This window comes from Trematomus bernacchii, unplaced genomic scaffold (assembly GCF_902827165.1).
Source record: "Trematomus bernacchii unplaced genomic scaffold, fTreBer1.1, whole genome shotgun sequence".
Classification (NCBI taxonomy): domain Eukaryota; kingdom Metazoa; phylum Chordata; class Actinopteri; order Perciformes; family Nototheniidae; genus Trematomus; species Trematomus bernacchii.
In genome coordinates, this window is record NW_022987714.1 from 12,270,924 (window position 1) to 12,291,706 (window position 20,783).

At 41.4% G+C, this 20,783-nt stretch overlaps 1 protein-coding gene across 2 annotated transcripts in view; it reads right to left on the reverse strand.

The window, feature by feature from the left end:
• Window positions 1-20,783, reverse strand: part of dyrk4 (dual-specificity tyrosine-(Y)-phosphorylation regulated kinase 4) — a 32,052-nt gene that overhangs the window by 2,512 nt on the left and 8,757 nt on the right. Inside the window, exons 1-10 of one of the 2 annotated variants that reach the window (XM_034141780.1) lie at window positions 12,538-12,773; window positions 9,887-9,970; window positions 6,356-6,508; window positions 6,057-6,207; window positions 5,675-5,838; window positions 4,313-4,449; window positions 2,924-3,064; window positions 717-855; window positions 389-470; window positions 95-267 (exon numbers count right to left, since the gene is read on the reverse strand). In XM_034141780.1, coding sequence (XP_033997671.1) covers window positions 95-267; window positions 389-470; window positions 717-855; window positions 2,924-3,064; window positions 4,313-4,449; window positions 5,675-5,838; window positions 6,057-6,207; window positions 6,356-6,508; window positions 9,887-9,970; window positions 12,538-12,561 — 1,248 coding nt within the window. In that variant the 5' untranslated portion in view covers window positions 12,562-12,773. Of the gene's footprint in view, window positions 1-94; window positions 268-388; window positions 471-716; window positions 856-2,923; window positions 3,065-4,312; window positions 4,450-5,674; window positions 5,839-6,056; window positions 6,208-6,355; window positions 6,509-9,886; window positions 9,971-12,537; window positions 12,774-20,783 lie in introns of those variants that run through there. The other variant, XM_034141779.1, reaches the window with a different exon arrangement.

Here is a 20,783-nt window from a genome sequence, read left to right on the forward strand (position 1 = left end):
AATCAACAACCATATTGGAAAATTGTTCTGTATTTACATTTGTGAGCAAAACAAACACATTTAAAATGGGCACACAACTCTTTCCATGTCATACCTCCATTATGCAGGCTATCTGCTCCACTTCGCTCTCTCCTGGGAAGAGAGGATAGCCTGTGTACAGTTCACCAAGGATGCAACCCAGACTCCACATATCAATGGCCATGCTGTAGGGGTGACCCAGGATGACCTCTGGAGAGCGGTAGAAGCGACTCTGGATGTATGTGTACACTAATGGAAGAGACAGAAGCGACTGTGATGGATATGAGTTCTCATAATGTAGCATTTCTTAGCATATCCAGACATGGTACATATTGTTAAATATTCTCTCAGTTGAGTTTCATGACCCTACCTCTTTGTTGTTCGTAACAGCTTGATCCAAAGTCCACCACCTTGATGTTCCCTGGCCCTCTCTGAGACAGGAGGATGTTCTCCTGTTCACAAGCAGAAGCAACAAATAAAGTTCAAACTATTTGCTTTTATGTAAGGCTGCTGCAATATTATACTCATCCACAAGATGGAGCACAATTCATAGTTTATTTTTGGGGATTTCTTTGCAGTACAATTGCCAACAGCGGTACAGGGATTTCGTTCAGAAGTCAGGTTCTGATGACTATATTTTTTAAATTGTGTCTCATTTATACATGAAAAAAACAAGTTCAGAAACTCTGTGGGAGTACCGGTTTGAGGTCGCAGTGGATTATCTTCTCCCTGTGCAGCATCTGAAGGCACCGCAGGAGAGCATGGGTGAAGCGGCGGATCAGAGCGATACTGAAGCCCTGGAAGTTGTTTTTTTTTATCAGCTCATACAAGTTCACCCTGAGGAGAGAAACATAATGGGATATATGGTTAGCTTACAGTGCTGTTAAAACACAAACATTTGTTTTGTTTCCCTTCACGATAGGCGGACTCCTGTTCAGCATGATGATGTTTAGTAGTCTCATTTAGTCACTTTTCAGTACCATATTTGTAAGACTCATAGAGCTTCAGATATTCACAAGTATCTACTGATGTATTTAATGTTGTAGAACCAAATGTGAAAATCTGCAAGGGATAATGTGCAATGTGGTGGTCATTAATACAAAAAGAACAACTGACTGGCTGATTATGGAGCCCAACACAAGGGGTGTTCTATTTTCATTAATGAAAGCCTCAGAGAACATTATTACACTTATTACACGACCCATACTAAATAAACCAACAACTTGACTATATTTTGATCACCTAAAAACTATCATATTTCTTCTGCTAAGAAAAGAATACTCACTAACAAGTCCTTAAACAATGCCAGAGCCCATACCGTGTGTCTGTATGTGTTTATTTCCTGTCTGCCTTCTTCTGTTGATTTCTCTGACATCCAAAGCTCTGTCTTCTTAGCGCTTTCCTTCCTCCTCCTTAGCAATGGTCATTATTTTGCTTAGCAGTGGTGTGTTATCAAGTATTAACACCCTCGAATAATCATAGTATTCAACTAAGCCGTGTTAAAGCATGTATTAACCACTGGTCTTATTTCAGGCAATTAACCAAAAAACAATAACTTCACAACGAGAGAACCCAGAAATGCTAAAGTTCTAACTTATTTCCATGGTTTAGGACTCATATCCACATCCTTTTTTTAAATCAAAATATTAACAACTGTTTCTTAACTAAATGATGAGAAAAAAGGCTGCTAAATCTGAAGTCACTCTACACTTTACATCACAATACTCAAATAATCTATGAATGTGCTCACGTTCAGAGGGATGGACAGAGACCCAGAATGTGTCCTCCTACTACCTTTTGCTACTTCTAATAAGCCTAAAGTTCTTCAGAGTGTGTAACTGGAGCCTTCACACCATGAAGAAAACAGGGGGTAAGAGATAGGGCCCTAATCAAGGCCTTAACTAAAGGATTCTGTGACAGTAATGTTAGACAAGGTGGCGGTCCAAGACGTCCTCTAAAGGTCATTCAGCCTGAGTGATACAAACAACGATGTCCCTTCAGATGGGTATCAGTTCCCAAAACACCGGAGGCTTAGACCCCATTTACACACAAACGCAAATGCATACGAAACGCAAACGAACCGAATACGATATCAAAAAAGTCTTCCGTTCACACGAGACCGCTCGGGAGTGCTGGAGACGCTGTAGTACATATTCCGGGCCTGTAAGTGGCGCTGTACTTTCGCCACAAAATACACCAAAAGCAGCGAAGAAGACCCCCGAGCATGGTTGCCATGGTTGCCCTTCTGTTTATGCCCCGCGGTGGATTTAGCAACATGTAGTTCATGTAATTCTCCATGTCCACTTGTTGCTGATGGTTGTGGTAGAGGAGCTGTAGATTTTGCACTAACATCTGTAGCATGGTCGAGCTTTAGATTTTGCACTAACATCAGTAGCATGGTCAGTAGCATGGTCAGTAGCTACTGACAGTAGCTACTGACCATGCTACAGCAGTGAGCAGCAGAGGTGGGGAGAGGCGGGGCTATGGCTTCATCGTTATCAGGAAATGATCGTATAGGGCATACACACTGAGCCGTTTGGCCCCCCAGAGCGTTCCGTTTGCAGATCTATCCACCTTGGGACCTGTTATCGTTTGCGGGGTCCGTTTCCGTGTTTCCGTTACAGCCTCGTGTGAACGAACGGGCTATACGAAAGAGAAAAGTAGCGGATACAACCGTTTGCGTTCTCGTGTAAACGGCACCTTAAGTGATCACAGGTGATCACTTAACTCCTGATTGCCTGCGGTCACATAGTATTACTGGAAAAGAGACGAGTCATTAGAGTCTTTGATAACACGTTGCAGTGATCTAAGCGTGTTGTTGTTCTCGGGAAAGGTGGCTTACCCGGAATACGCTCGATCAACAGATTAATTATTCAGTAATGTGATAACTCATGATTGTACTAACCCGAGAAGCTCAAAGGAGATGCAGAGGTGATTTCGGAAGTAAAAGTACTCCTTCATGTGGATGACGTTGTGCATGTTGTCTTTGTCTTTCCTCTTTATCACATCCAGGATCTTCAGCTCAACCAGGGCTTGGTGATGAAACCTACAGACACATTTACAGAAGCTGTTAGTTAACTGAAATTCAAAAGTATGTGATTGAGATTATTTTTTAAATTTTATTTCCAAGAATTAAGCTGGCAGAATACTTAAAAAGGGGTATTGTGCTTTTTGGGATTGTACCTTTCCTGTAGTGTTTTATAAAGGTTTTTGTGCATGTAAATGGTCTTCAAAGGCTACCATCCCAAAGTTCCTTCCAGAGGGAGTTTCTCTCCCACACACTCCCCCCTGCCTGAAACGCCTCGACTGTAGTCTTTGTTTACCTCCGTGACATAGTGACATCACAGCGTAGCACTTCTATTGGCTCGAACTCCAACACATTGTACATAAAAGGCTAAGGGCCGGGACATGTAAAAGCGGTTGACCAATCACAACAGAGCCGGCCTGCTAACCAATCAGAGCAGACTGGGCTCTGGTTTCAGACAGAGGGTGAAAAGAGGTGCTGCAGCACAGGCAGTATGAGAAATATAAATAGCTTTTTGAACATTAAAGCATGGAGACATGTCACAGTAGAGGCACAAAATAAAAATATGAAACCTGAAAATTAGCATAATATAAATGCATTTATTCAAGATCTTAGATTCCAAAGTGGTGATAAATGCTTGGAATCTTTTTAGAATATATTTAATGAACATATCTGCTGATGTTTTTCTCTTCTGCAGAGGTTTCTCCCAGCACACCACACCCAAACATCCTTAAACATTCCTTTATGTAAAGGGTTTTTGTTCCTCTCCCGGAAGAGATAACATCAGCTATTGCAGGGCAGAGTTTGCTCCCTCTATTTGTTTTCTGCATTTTTAAAGTGGCGGTAGGACCCGATGGCTGCTGCGCGAACCTACATGACCTTTACAATCACTGTGTCAGCCGCTGCCCCAGTGATCCTGGGGGAATGAGGACAGGTAAGATAACACCCCGGGGGGTCGACTTCTATCATGCTAAAACATGATCTCAGCGATTTGGCCGACTCGTTAAATGTAAAGTGAGCACGGGACAGGCATTTGGGAAACACTCACAACAGAGTGTCAGACCTCAAGTGAATGAAAAAAAACAACTCCTTAAATGTGACTTGTGAAATTACTTATCTATAGAGTGAGGTATAGCGTCATTTAAATATAAGAGTAATAAATGGGGTATTTTATAAAAATATTCTGGATATGTAAATTGAAGATACTTTCTAGGAAAGGTTCAATCAAATGTAGCGAGTTGTGAACTAGAGTGAAATATTTCTGTGTACCTTTTCTTATTGCGTATCATCTTGATGGCTACGAGCTCATTGTTCTTGTGGTCGAGACATTTGAGGACCTGCCCAAAGGAGCCTTTCCCGATCACTTCGAGCACTTCAAACCTGTAGCCAATATGGTCATGCAGCACCTTGAGGAGCAAGAAGGAGAGCACAGTGAATATTTGAAGAGACTTATAACCTCGGTATATATCATCATCTTTAAGGTACACCATTAAAAAATAAATAAAAACATGTGTACTTAAAACACGAGTTTTTTGGCACTTCAGAGTGAACAACAGGATGTTTTTAATGATTTACATTAAAAAGAATAGATTGTTTTTCATATATATGTCCGGAAGTAATACATTTATCAAATCAGATGAAAGTTGCTTTTTGTAAGTAAATATAAATGTAATACATTCAGGTAAATGTGTACATGATAGCTACTGTTAATAGTTTTGTTAACGTATTTCCTCAAATACAGTTAGGCTGCACATCATGCTTCCTCACACTGATCTGTGTGTGCAGTGTTAACTGTGACTGCCAGCTGAAGCCTGTGACAGTGAGATGAGCCTCAATGAGAGTCTACACAATGGTCAGTCACTCAGCCCTAAACAGCTCATTCATTACATATCGCATAACACATACCTGTCTGTCAGTCACCGGATTTATCCCAGATGATGACCTCAGTTCAGTTTATTGTGCCAAATATTAAACAATGAAGACCAACAGACTGACTGTGGGTTTATGTCTGCAGCTCCAGGATAAAGATCACATGAAGGCATCTTGTCTTGTATAGTTTAGTTTAGGCAGTTAAAACTACTTTGTGTGTCTGCAGAACTTTAGTCCATCACTCTGCTGACTTTTATAGAACTATGGTGTTTATGTTTAAACTTATGACTGAACACTTTGTAAACAACATCATATGTGTTTAGATTCAATTATTTTGGTAGCTACAGTATGAGTTTCAGCTCTTGCTGGCAATTCATGAAAGAAATGCTTCAATTCCATAAAGAAAATCCCATTTCATCACCTTCTCTCTGTCAAAGCTGACTTCAGCAACTGTTTAGAAAGTCTTGGTTGGTGCATTTAAGTGCCTCTAGGAAATGTTTACATCTAAGGCTTGGGAGTCTCAAAACAGCCTCACTTTTTCAGTCCAAGATGTATCTGTTTCCATGACAAAAGTTTGTATGCCAGGCTTGAGTTTCAACCACAAAGCTTGTATATGTATCACATTTTGACATTTAACAATAGTTTGAAAAAAGCAATTGTCATAGGTGACAAGGAAGACTTTACTAAATGGTCTCTACTCGTAACCACTTAACCACACTACATTAAAACAATGATATGATTGTGACAGACCACCCATCTTACCCTGACGTAGCTTCCATGCTCGTCATCATATCCATTGTTCTGCGGTGTTCCTTGGGAACCCTCGATCTTCTGAGAGCCGGCACCAAGGAACCAGATCTCTGCGTAGTCCATGATTTCCTCCTGCTCAAACTCTGTCATCCGGTCCTTGAAGTTCTTCAGTGCCTCTGCAACAGGAAGAAAGAGGAGGGGGTGAGTCACTATGTTATTGATCACATCTCTGCCAAAAGCAGACAATTGTGAACAGTTGACTTCAATGCCAGCTTTTTTAAAGGCATCAAAATAGTTACTTAGTTATATGTTTGTGATGTAACTCCCTCCAAAGATTTAAAATGGAATGGAATAACATTTCTGTGATACACTATTTGTATCTGCAATAACATACCCGTGGGGGACATGGGTAGCCTTTGTCCCTCGAATGCCTTCTCTTTCTCCAGCTTGTTGCTGAAAATCTTGCTGTTGCGGGAGACGGACATTTTATCCATTGCTGCACCAAAGCGCATGCTGAACTGCTGAGCGGGCTTCTGCCTCTCATCCTGTACAACAGACACACAGGAAGTCCATTTATAATTATGAGCAAAACAAGATTAAGACACTAGTGTGACCTTCAACATGTTTTCAACATCTTCCAATTTGAGATATATTAGCGACTGTGGATGTTTTACTGGTGTATGAGAGCCTCACCGGGTGTGACTGATAGTTGTTTTGGCCCCCCTTGTTGGCAATTTGGGGCAGGATGCTGTCCGACTGCTGGTTTTGGTTTTTGGCATTGCTGACCACCACCTGGACCACGGGTGGCTCAAGCTGAGGGAGGGTCCCTACACCAGAACCAAACTTCTGTAAATAAGAGGAATTGAATTGTGAATATCAGTGTGACTTGGAAGAAGGCAGATTGCAGTCTAATTGGCATCAACAGAATAATTAGGAAAATCAACAAAGAGATAGGCCAACTTCCACAGCTAAAAGCTGCACCAGCACTTTGGCTCGACCAAAAATCGTTTTAAAAATGTGCTATATAAATAAAACTTGATTTGATTTGATAAAAGGCTTTTAACACGAGAACCGCCAGGGGTCACTGTATACCTAAAACCGCCAACGGGTCAAATGTACCCGCTATTAGAATGCATTGATTTTCAAGGTACAATGTTCTTTTATTTATCATACTAGAACACAGGGTTGTAGCAGGACAGGGGAAAAAGTAAACACACACCTACAGATTCCCTGAGAAAAAGGGGAGTGGCTAATTAAGCCACCCCTGAGAGAAGCTGGAGGAAACCAATCAAGGAAATGATTGGCACCTGTGTGCTGTTAAAAGGAGGACAGCATGTCATTAAAAGAGAGAAGAAAGAACCAGGAGGAAGTCGGATCTAACAAGTGGGAAAAGTACTTGGTGTGAACGCCCCTCTTAGGAAAGTGGATTCTTATGGACTTCATCAGATAAATCAGGCTATTTTTGGGAGTTTTTGCCACTGAAACCAGGAGCTGTTGGGGAAACATTTAACTTTCCCCTTCCCAGTTAAAACCTGCAATCCAGTGATCTACTCTGGCCTGTCACCCTCAGATAAGTTATTCTCACTACACCAATATCATTTCCCCTCCTCTTGCACTCTACACCCACACACCACACTCTGGACTGGAAAAACAGAACTTTACAACTTTACTTTCACACATCCCTATCCCCTGAACTACACTCTTACCCTGAGTGACAAAGGACAAAAAAGACTTATTCCCCCCCCCCCACACTCACTCACAGTCAATCCACATGATGTAAACAATCGTAGGCTCTCGGAGTCACATAAGTGATTGATGTTTTGTGAGTTAATTTGACTTATTTGTTTTGTGTTTATGTATCTATTGGATTTAAGTTTTTCTGGTAAATGGTCTGTGACATGAGTTGTTTGTTTAATGTACTGATTATTATTTGGGGTTAAAAAATACAGACATTTTATGTTGAAAGTGAATTGGTTCATTATTATTTTCCTTTGTAAGCTTCAGTAGCTAGGTCACCGGGCTATCCCTCTGTTTCTGCGTGTTTAAGCATATCATGTTTTGACAGCTGGCTATATTAAAAATTCCTCTGTCTAGCGCCCAAATTAAATGTATTCGTTCAGGGATAAGACCTACGCTACAGGGTTAAGAGTGAGTTTTGATCGCACAGTGATGAAACTTCTACCAATCTGTGGACTCTCAGCTTTCATATGATATCTAGTTTGTGCAGATTGCATGAAGTATAAAAGATCGCTACCGTGAGTTATGTGCAAAGTGTCTATCTCTCTCTCTATCTATATCTATCTATCTATCTAGTATCTCTCTATCCCTCTATCTATAAGGAACCGCAGTAAACAACAGGCGTTGCTATAGCAACACGTCATGTTTATGTTTTTTCGCGAGATCAATAGCGCCAAAATCACTAGCGCCAAAATCACTGCATTTTCTATAAGGTAAATATTACCCGCTGGCGCTGATGGGTATAAATGGCAATTTCTTGGGCCATTTTTTCAATCTGACTTCATATTGACCATTTTTAACAACAGAGGGTGCTACATAACACACTTTCAGGAAAAGTCACGGACTGGGAGACTTGAATATTTTATTGAAAAAAAGTTACATACAATCAAGAAACAGCTGCGGGTAAAGTTGACCCGTTGGCGGTTCTAGTGTTGAGATATTTTTCTGTGGGGAATAGCCAGTGTCTTTCAACAATACAGAAGAATGAAAAGCACATAAATACACAACAGAAGAACCATGTAAGCTACAGGGAGTGGGTCTGAGTGTGAAATCTAAAATAATTATTCTTTTTAGACTTAGCTACAAGCTTGTTGTTAAATGTTTCCCAAGCATGTGTCTGTGTCGCTGCACCTCGTCAGTTTTGTGTTCTCCACTAGTGATCTACATCTCTTCTTTATTTGCTGAGGCTCAGATGACCAGGACCTCCAGTAGGCCGCGGCTGGAATTACTGATCAGGTTGAGAGTGAAATGGGGACAAAGCCTGTGAGACTGGGTCCTGACAAAGTCTGTCTGTGGTGGCTCCGTGGGGGGGGTAAAGAGCAGCAACCTGCTTTTCACTGGCTGCCATCCTGCTTGCTCTACTAGCACGATTACATGTGTCACAGCTTTGCAAAGCTAAGCCGTGCCAATGACTGGCAAAATTAGACCTCTGTGCAATGCCAAAGTTCTCTGGGAAAAAGTAGATATCCCACCGGCGTGTATCCATGTTAAGGGGAGCATTATTGATTATATGTCTTACTGAGCTGCGACTCCACTCGAATATCATGGGGAAAAGCTGCCCCTACATACTGCAGGATATCATGCAGCCTTCAGCGATGTATAAGCAACATAATCATGCATCCATATTAATTATTAACAGCATGACAGGAAATAAAAAAAGGTTTCCCATCCTTTTAGTAGATCTGATATTTCATCTCATGTGTTTAGAGCTTCTGCACGATCTGCCAACTTGGTAATGACGCATAGAGATAAGGCTAAATATAGGTGCAAGCACCTGCCACAACAGGCAAAGGAAGTAAACACAGGCAGCGGGGGGCATGCTGCTTAAGTAAACTGCACTTGTATGAATGAAAATCTGTGATGGGTCACTCGGCATAACCACATGTGATGACAGATGGGTGAAATCACATCCATGATTTCTTTAAGTAGTTAATAAATGTCCATATAAATGAGTTATAACATCATCATGGATGTTTGAGTGCGACATTCGGTTTCTAAGGAGCAGCTCTGTCCTAAATCTAAATAAAATAAATAATACGTCTTTATGATGCATACCCAAGCGTTTTAATTCTAGTTGAAAAAGGACATAACGTTGTCATTGTGACGAATGTTTATCGTGACCCTAAATACATTTTATATGATTTATTTCTATAATTTCTAACTTAATTCAGAAATAGCTTACTGTTGACTGTAACGTTTTATCTCTAATGGTATTTTTTCAAATTATTTATTTTGTATCTTTGTGGATTTGTTTTTTTATAGTTTGAATTTCTGTATTTTACAAAATGCTATCTGTTCTCGTGAAGAGCTCTTAAATTCAAGCAATGAATCTATCAATACAAATATCTTTTAGAGATAAAAAAATCTTTCAAGCTGTTTTTTAATTGTTCACGAAAATAATTTAAGCCCATCTCACATAACTCCACTTGAAAGATGTGTTGAAGAAAGATGACTAGTGATACATATTGTGGTTGGGGTCGTCCTGACCTGTGAGCAAGGTCGGTTTGTTCCAAGACGGTTTCCCTCTGCTGGGAGTCTGTGAGGGTGAGGGAAAGCATCCGGTCGAGATGACTGTGGGAAGAAAGAGAGCAGTTAAATACGAGAAGAAAAAACACAAAGAGATGCTGTTACTGTACATAAGAATGCCATCTCCGATATGAGATAAAGGAACTCCTATACCCTAACAGAGATCGATTAAGGCAGACCTAAATATTATTATGATTAATAATGTAAATATTCAGGCTTCTTGAGTTCATGCTGAGTGGATTCTGCATTCTCTTCAGAAACACACAGCCTGTGGGCAGCTGTGCAAGATTGCAAGCAAAGAATAATACACTGTGATCTTAAAATAGATAACTTCAGCAAAAGCCCAGCAACAACGTCCCTTTCTCTCCGGTATTCTCTGTGTAACTGCTGGTTTGTGCACATGTGCATATCCATGTGTCTGGCAGTGGGTGTACACGTGCCTGTGCTCACTGCAAACCCACCTCAACGTGTTAAAGGGAAGAGAAAAAAATGTTATAAAAGAACGGAGTTCCGGATATAAAAAAAGAGTACTACGTGAATGTCTGCACGATTCTCTCTGACGCCAAGCCAGTTTACACGTGCCTCAATAATCAGCTGTTGGAGGGGACACCATATGGGTGAAATCAAGCTTAGCCCCATATGGGGACACAAACACTCTCTGCCAGCCTGGGAGTCGGTGAGAGAGGCGGGAGGGAGCGAGGGAGGCTGGGGTCCATGGGTGCTATATAAGAAATAGCTTCCAAATCACGATCTTATACTTAACCTCAGATTGAGAGGCAACATCAGCTGTCACTGCTGTATCGTTTAGAAAAGAAGGATGAGCCACTGATCTGACTCCCGATCTTCTGAGTTTCACTGCTCACTGTACAAAAAGTAAACACATCCTGCAGACAGGCACGGGCCTTGCTGCTCATATTGAAGTTTATATTATAATCTTTCAGTAAGACAAACAACATACAGCCAATGCAAGGTATGATACATCATTGTTGTCCTGTTTTATTCTCAGGCTCCATGTGGGTCACTGTCAGGTTGGCTTCTATAAAATCTCCTGTAAACAGTCTGTGGTAAGCCTGGCTGATGAGCAATTAGCCAGAAACCCAGTGACATCATAGCTCGTGCCAAGGTGCCGTGTGCACACATTTCTGTGTTTTTCACCCTTATTTGTTGCTCTGATGTCCTAAAAGAATGTAAAAAAACGGCCAGAAATAATATTTTACATTAATATTATTTTTCATCCTCACTGAAACATTTTTAAAACTATTTTTAAAACTAATCGTAACTACTGAATATTTAAGAATTTTAACACCCAAAAAAACCCTCATTGTTGTCAAAATGTATGCCAAATGCAGTAACATAGTCAAAATGATTAATACAAATGTACAATTAAAAAAAAAAAAAAAAAATGTCCCTAGTAAGGCACAAGGGTTAAGATCCCAAACAACAGAGCATTCATATTTATCGATCTCAGTATCTCCATCTAAAATTCAGTTTTAAGAAGGTGAAAGACATCATATTTCAATTTCAGATTTAATATATTTTTTTGTATGACAATAAATGAACTTCCCTGTGTAGACATTCAGTAAATGCAATCCATTTATAAAGGAAACATGATTGAGTGGGTTTCCTCTCAATGTGCCGACAGAAATAGATGAAAGGGAAGACACAGAAACAGAAGTCAGGAGCAAGCTGACTCTGGGTGACTGTTGGTCTTTGCTGGAGGTACAGTATGACCATCGCAGCAGGGGTCTGAGAGCAGATCTGGGGTCAGTTGGTCAGCAAAGCAATAAAACAACTGAGGGTAAACATCAACAAACTGTAAATGTGTGTGCCCACTATCACTATCAGCTGGCAGACATGCATAGTCATTTTTCAATGTTCAATCACGCAGGCTGTTTCATACGGGCATCACATTTGACAGGATCAATCCTTGTGATGTGGTGGTGGTTTCTAAAAACATTAAAAAAGCTGAAAGTCTTCTACAATCCAAAAACAGCAGGGGAAAAATGTACAAGTTTCCATGTAGGGTGTGAAAAATGCACCAGAACACATATAGGCTGCCGCTGCGGAATATGTCAGCAGAACAAATGCGCTTAAACAACGACTGAAATAGAAATGGATCAGATTTTTCATCACATCTTGGCATGGGGTCAGGAAGAAGGGGGCGGACAATAAAATAAGAATTCAAATGGCCTATAGAAATAATTCCAAAGTGAGAATCACTTCAAATTATCGGCATGGATCAAAAAGATAAACCGAATCAAATGGTTTAGATTTTTTTTTCTGCCATTGTAAAAGGATACCTGTGGAGGGTTTTTCCCAAAAAGGAATTGGTCTGGAATGAAGCCCTGTATCTGGGCAAAATAAATTCTTATTGCGTGGAAAAGCAAATATAGGACATATGTAAGTTAACTTTAGACAAGTATGAGGTTGATACCAAGCTAGACCAGCCAGGCAATTAAAAATAAATTCATAGAGACACTCTGATTGACTATAAACAGCTTTCAAATGATAATGAATATACACCAGAAAACCACAGTCATACCATTATCCAAAGAAAATAGCCTATTTTATCAATCGACCAATCCACTTGCTTTCATATCAAAGTGGCTCACCTTGTTGTTTATTTCTGGCAACATGTTGTGTTCTCAGTGTCAGCCTTTACAGCTACTTGGCAATCCAAATTCAGAGGAGAGATAATAAAATCCAAGAAAGAGTCATAGAATCCAAATATGTCAGTCCAGGCTAAAAAACAAGACGCACTATCCAAAACTTCGCGGAGAGGATTGAATCAACACTGATGAGTACAATCCTGATGACTGATCACATCCACTGACCCAAACCTGCAGGACTCCTGGTTTTACGCGCACGAGGGTAAATGCGCTTTCGTCCGAGAAGCGATTAGCGAGACAAGCTGTCGAGGGTCTCTGCGCCTTGGCGCGTTACTGCGAAGGTTCTGAGGGAGCCACCTGTTCAGGTTTCTGCCGCGGACAGCCGGGGCTTTCCCGATATAGATCGCATTTATCCGTTTGCTGTCATCCACCTACACCATGCGGTATGACTGATGCGCTCTCCAACACCGACGCTGAGCAGAGAGGGTTTCACACCGACGCACGTACGTCGTGGCCATACTAAATTTACAGAGGCTGTTATGAAGAATGCTGGCTGTTAAACTGAGCTCCAGAGAGGCTTTGCACCCGCAAAGTCGTGTCACACTGGAAACATTTTATCGTGTGAAAACAATCCAGCTTGACGTCATTTATTTCAAGTGTTTCAACTTTGAACGAGCTGCAAAATCTAAATAAAACAATTTTAAATGAATCATGAATAAAAAGGATGCCTTTTTAAATTGGTATACATGGGGAAATAATATATTATCATCTGATCAGATTACCGAGTTTTAGTTTTGATTTGAAAAATAACAAATGTTAAATACTATATTTTAAATATGCCTATAATTCATTATTAGCTCCAAACCTGTAGTTAAAATAAAATATTGCTTTAAGACTTTTAGTTTCTGTTAAAGGCAGACAATAATAAAAAAAAATGTAATAATTCCCAATTCTCCTTAGACCTTCTAGACATTCTATATAAAGGCCTGAAAATACATTAACTGACCCCCCTTACTACATCCTCGAAGTGCAGGAAAATATTATCTAACCAGGTTGGTGTCTTGAGATCAAAATGTTTTTTATGGCCAACACGCTCCAAAGGAAGAGTGGAGGAAAAATATGTTTCTGTTTAATTGATACAAAGACAAATAGTCCCCAACCTGACAACTATATTTTCTTGAGTCATTGAACAGACTTGACAGAAAGACTTCAGACCAAGAAGCGCCAAGTTTTCTCAACGCAGAGAGCAGGGAATAAACTAAAATGCAGAACACGAGAACAGACATTATATAAGAATATTGTTCTCCAGAGACTAATTCCCACCACATAATACAACTCAGTTGCTTAATGCGATGAGGAGATGATTATGATGAGGTGACAGCTGTTATGTAACAGCGGTGGCCACTACAGTAATCAGTCTCAGGACAGCATAACTGTATCCGCCCTCTTTATTACTCTCTCCTAATCTATTCCCTTATTCCCTAATCTGTTTGTGGTTAAGAAGTGAACTGTACAATAAAAACAAACAGTGACCATGGAGATAAATCCATGGAGCTAGAGAGTGTTTACATTATGTGTCACAGACATATGTAAGGTGTTGCTAAAAAACATTCAAGAACTGAAACAGGATTTCAGGATTTTGTTCGGCCCCTGCTGGTTGAGTGGCCCTTCATCAGAGTGGGGAAACAGAGGGACAACAAGAGGAGGACAGGGTACACTCTCAGGGTGGGAGGCTCTTTTAAACCTGGCCTGATTAATAACAACAAGGGCATACATCTTACACAACCTAGATTACAGCTGGAGCAGAATAGATGGGCTGTGATATAATTGTAGACAGTCACACATTACTTTGCATCTTAAAGTATCCACATGCAACATTATTAGAACAAAATACTAAATGTGTTAAATCACATTATAGTGAAACCACAGACCACCTGAGTTTAATAAAATAGTTTGATATTTTGACCCTTATTTGATTTCTTGCCGAGAGTCAGATGACAATATCATTCTCTTGTATTTATGCTAAATAAGAAGCTATGATGCTAGCTTAGTTAGAATTATGACTGGATATGGGGGGAAGCAGCTTTGTCCAACAGTAACAGAAGCTGCTTAACAGCAAATTAACAAATATCTTGACTGTTTAATTTGTACAGGAAACAAAGTGTAAAAAGATGAAGTTGTTGTATCATTTAGTTAGACTTTTTTTAATAAAATCTTTATACAGAGCCAGGCTATAGCTGCTTCAAGTCTTCCTGCTAAACTGAGCTAACTAGCTACTGGCTGTAGCTTCACCCGTTATCTAATGTGTCAGTATATTAAATAGCAGTTTAAACACAAGGACTAACAGGAAGTGAAACACACGGTTTGAGTTAAAATAAGCACACATTTTGTTATGTTACCTATAGGTAAGTTAAACACTTAAAATGTTTCACACAAGTTAAGAGAGCTTTCGTGAGTTAACTCAGGCATGTAACTGTGAATAACTACTAACTACTCAACTACCCTCTATTATGGACTTAGTTGCTCTTTGTTCTATGTCATCTGACTACCTTTTTGCTCCCACCATAATATACAGCCACTAGAGGTCGTTGCCTAATGTTTGTGAACATTGTTGCGTAGATCCACCTGACCGATAGATAGTTATGGCCTACTGATTCAAAATAGAGAAGGGCCTGACTACCTCAAAACTATGTTCTTGCTGACAAATAAAAGCCACTATTTATTCGACTGATAACATTCAAGTGACTGTTAATATTTAGCCGACGCTAAATTGTCATACACCAAGCGTATTTCGCAAAAGTCAAACTATTCATTTAAAGGACACCTATCATGCTATATTTGAACAATATATTGTAGGGCCATACCTATATAAAGTATATAAATATAGTTTTTTTTTCAAAATACCAAACAGATCCTGCATTTTAGCCATGCCTCATTTCGCTCCATTTGCTCCAGCACTGTTTTTGCAGGGGGCTGATTCTGTGAGCTGCAGCTGACCACGCCCCCCTGCAGGAGAGGGGAGCGTGCTCTGAACAGCTGCTGGGCTGTCAGAAGAGGGGGGAGATCTCAGACCTCCGTGTTTTATTATATTATTATATAGAGTCGTTATTCATTTGTTTTAAAGCTCAATAAATAACAAAGAAGACCTTTGACCGGCACTTTTCTAATTTTGTCCGGAAGATTTAAACTTTAACGGACATCTTGACCGGCGAAAGAAACTGAAACTGAAACTCTGCCGCACGGTCCCCTCGTTCCTTGGAAGAGGCGGAGAGGTGGGTGTTTGTCATCTGCTGGTGGACTAACCGGAGAGAATTACAGTGCTTGCCTCGACGGGGAGGGATTGCATTGAATTAAAGCAGCGGGAGCAAACGCTTGTCTCTGGGAGGGAGAAAAAGAGCCACAGCGGAGAATAAGCAGAAGGGCAACCATGGCAACCATGCGCGGGAAGTCTTCTTCGCTGCTTTTGTGGCAGACTACAGCGCCACTTACAGGCCTGGCATATGTACTACAGCGTCTCCAGCGCTTTCGAGCGGCAATGACCGGCCGTGGCCCAACCCCACATTCCCCTGATAGGTGGAGAGTTGGCCCATATAGCCGTAGCGCCACCGTCCTGACGTCAGTAACGTGTTCAAATCTGGATCAGTTTTTATCAGATCCGTTGCAGCCCCGTTTTTAGAGATTTGGGTATGGAGGAAAATAGAGAGGGTTGTATTTTCTGACACTTGGTGAGTTCCCTGGAACACCGGGGACACATATTCATGTATAAAAGACGTACAAAAGTGCATTTTGCATGATAGGTCCCCTTTAACATTTCCTTGCATACGAAAAGTGCAAGTCATGCTCCAGCTCTGAAAGGTACAGTATATTCAGAATGTAGCAGAGATGAAACAGTAGCCTACATCATCAAACCACCGGCAAATCAGCCCCAGCTCACCGGGGACAGTCATTATGCTCTGTGCATTTTGTCACCGAGGTGACAACGCATCGGTGAGCAAAACAATGCAGATACAGTATATCTCACCATGGCAACTAATAATAGATCAAACAAAGTGTCACAGTTAATTCTTTTCTGACATGAGCAAAAACAAGGACTTTGCTAACAGTGAGCCTAAAGACTAAAGGGTTAGGAACAGGAAATAGAACAAAAAAAGGGAGGAAGAAAGGAAAGAGAAAATCCTGTTGCCTCCAAAACATACCTCAGGCTGGACCCTCCTGTTCCTGCCCCAGCAGCAGCCCTGGAAGAGGCTAAAACCACAGCAGGCGTCTTCCCACATAGCACATCTCCCCCATGCTGTCACAAGCACACCCTGAAACCCACTTCAGCCTCTAGACAACATTTCCATCCATTTCCATGGAGGAAGTCACGCAGCAGGTCAGAGATCAGGTAGCCACCCTCGGAAGCAATATGAAAGATGTTGAAGATGATGCCAGGACTGCTTTTCCTCCTGCTGTAAGTCTAGAAACTGCAAGTCATTGTGCTGCTCCTTAACGCCATTTGACGTAATCAAATTCTTCTGGAACTTGACAGTGCTTTGATGCTGCAAAGTTCAGTTATGCTGGATTTCCACTGTCTTCTTCAGATGTGTCCGGAGAATATGTATAACTTCTCCACGCAGAGCTTACTGTGGTTCTTCATAACTCTCCCCTACACTCTGGACTCTAATCCAACTCCTATAAGGTTACACTATGTTGGTGTGGGACCTTGGTGTCCCTTTGTTTTCCTCTGTGTCAGTTTCCTCCACACTATATTTCTTTGCTCCGGGATAAAGACAGAGTAGAGCGGCAGGCTGCTGACAGACAGTGAGAGGATGCTGTTGTTTTCTGCTGTTTCTATAATGATAGAGGGAGTGCTCTCTGTCTTCGCCGCTGCCAGTGACGTATGGATTGGGACTCAACAAGGGACTCATCCTGAACCAGAGACACAGCAGCAGGGGCCTGACACTTTGCTTCCTGTATAGGATGCCTCTGGGAGGCAGGTAAGGAGAAGGGAGGGGGGGTTCAAGAGGGAGAGGCATCCTCCCAGATGGGCTCTTCATGGGGCTGAGGAAGTCAGACAGGGAGGAGGTGCATCTCTAATGGGCCTCCCATGTGGTTAAACAGACATCCATCACTTTCCTCTGCCTCCTCACTTGCCACTGTATCTAGGAGACACCGGCAGAGGGGCTGTCAACCCCCCCCACCTCCATCTCTTCTGCCGTTCCCCACCTGCTTCGCTGCTGCCACAAAACCCCTGTGGGATGCAGCAGACTTGCTGACAAATAGTGCGTAGGTGAAAGCATATCTCCCACACCCTGGCTGCCCTGGCTGCCCTGGCCTCCTGCAGGCAGGACACACTGAGTATTCATATTGCTGATAGTCATAGGGGAACAAAGTATAGTAATTACCTCTCTGTATCTCTTTATACATTTTTGATCATTCAATTATTTACTGAAATGTTAAAGGTGATTAAAGCTCCTACAAGGAATTTTTAATTGGTTAAAAAGCAGTCGTAACTTAATACAGATGCCTTCAAATGACCTAAATATAGCCTACAAGCGAGAAGATTGTTTTCTTTTCAATACAGCTTTTCTAAATATTTATCTTAATACCGGTCATGGGGTCAGAAAAGTACCAGACCAATATGCCCAATTTAAGCTTGTGGCTTAAAGGAGAGGTGTCATGCTTTTCCGGTTATTACCCGTCCCCTTGTGTGTTATGAAGGTTTTTATGCATGTAAACGGTGTGCAGAGTCAAAACCCTCAAAGTACACCCTATAGCGAGTAAAACTCTAACACAGAAAATACCTCCCCAAAACGCCTCGTTGGAGATACGTCATTGTCCATTTGATTCTTCCGGGACGGCATGATGTCAAGCCGTACCCGGAACGAAATGGACCAATCCGTGGAGCCGTTACGTTACGTCCGAGGAGCCGTTACGTTAAGCCCCCGCTGATTGGTCCAAATTGACCAATCCACGGACTTCCTCACACACACATTTGTGTGCAGGGAGCAGGCAGCTCAGCTGATTTCTCCTCCCTGGCTGCAGGCTGATAACAGACAGTTGGGATCGCGGCAAAATTCTCTCTGCAGACCCATTCTCACAGCGTTTATCAACCTTTTTCTTACTCAATATCAAGCCACACTTATTGTTTTTACTTCGGATGTGAGTTTGTGTGTGCTCAGGATGAGTTTGGCTGTGTTTCGATATGTATCCTAAACAAGGAAACAACACCTCCATGGAGCTCAGCGCGATTCACAACGTCCCGACCAATCAGAGCACACTGTGCTCACAGGGAGGGTGGGGGCTGGAGCTTTGGGAGCTACAACGAGCCGTTAAAGGCAGAGAGTGAAATTCAGTGAATACAAGTAGTTTACAGAGATGCTGTATGAGAAACCAATGTGAGTTTGGAAAAATGCACAATATAAATCTATTTTACTATACCTCAACAATGGAATTATGATCAGTGGAAATGGCCATGACACCTCTCCTTTAAACAAAGTCATCTAATGCTTTTGTGACAACCCCTGCTTTAAGGTCTCCTGTGGTGTGTGTGTATGGCCCTTTAATGTTCCTCCTCTGCTTGTGTCCGTCTGATTGAGGACACCTGACGCCCTGATTGAGGACACCTGACGGCTGGCGGAGGATTAAGAGGCCTGAGCCAGAGTCTCGATCTCTCTCTCTCCCCGCAGAGGACCTGATCTGGGAGCAGCCACGTCGCTTAGTTTTCTTTGCTTTGTTTTGGTTTATGTTAAGTTTTTGTTAATAAATATATTTTTCATATATGTTCTCGTCCTTCCCACGCTTTTTGTTATGGCCAAGAGCCAGGCCATGACACTTTGGCTAAGGTTTGGTTTAACTAATGTAACCCACATTAGCCGCGCAAAGCAAGCACTGCAAAGCTTTATGGGAGTTTGAGCATGATGAAGAACATGCACCGGATAATATACTTTATGCTTGTTTGTAAAAGAGTGGAGAGTCTAGATAACCGAAGTGAGTAAACCAACTTAAACCCAAATTTGCGGATTGCTATAGATCCTGTTGGCATTAAACAAATACAATGACAAATTCTATTACAAAGAGTTTGTGTTTTTCTTACATTGTTTCCACAAACAAATGTGCACTCTAGCCAAATCAAGAACTTTATAAACATGAGACGATGTCACTTTTACAACCCAGAGTAACTTTTCATTTGAAATGTTTTCAAATAAAAGGAGCCGTCCTCTTGAGTGACTAGAAGTATCTTACCTAACTTCTTCCCCTCTACCAAAAATAAAAACTGTTCATCACCTTGTTTTGGTGACAGGAAAAATGTTGCTATTTCTGTAGCCTGAAGCTCCAGGCTACTGTATTTTATTACTGCCCCGTCAGCAATTCTTGAAGCTTATGTGACACACAGTGGTATCCTCTGTATCCCTGTTCTCCCTATAGCTTGGGATTTTAATTAATTGAATAATGAACAGCGGGTGTTCCTCCTTGTAGTTGACCAAAACCTGGTGCCTAAATTATTTTGGGTAATGGCTAATTGCTACAAGCTGCCAGACTCGGCAAACTGAAAAGAAGTGCGCTGCCAGCCAAAACAGACAGTATCAGAGTAACTCTCATTTGGCAACAGAACAGTGTTGGTAGTTTGACCCAGCTTGCAGGCGGATTGCAGCATCTGCAGTTTTAGACGCAGAGCATGCTTCTCAATGACAGGGTGTCACCATGTGAGATATGGGTCGAGTTCACAAGTTGACACAGGCGAAGTCACTTAAACACTCTCACAGACATAGAGACAGTTATAGGCTCAACTGTGGCTTACATGATAATGGTGATGGAAATTGGTTTGACAACATGTTTTCAGACGACGTTGCCTGACTCTTTCATCAGGTCGTCTATGAATAGAAATCTAGTGGAACAAGATTTAAAGAAACATAGTCCAGGGAGTTTCACTGACTCAACTAGAACAACTGTAACATTGGTAGCTGATGAACAATGAACAATCAGTCATTGCATTAAAATAACCCCCAATAGGACAAATCAAATAATGAATGTTTTGCTTGAGTATCATCCTTTAAAGACTGAGTGATTGAGTGTGTTTGTTTTTGTTGAAGTTAATCTGTGTTTATGTGATTGACAAGGACACAACTGCAAATTAAGCAGGGCTCAGGCCAAGGCTAATCCCATTAGCCACGTGAAGAGGCTCACTTCATCGGGGTGAAGAGGGTGATTCAAAACAAACAAACTCCTTTATTCATCTTGTGTCCAGTCACACTAACCAGTGTTTCATT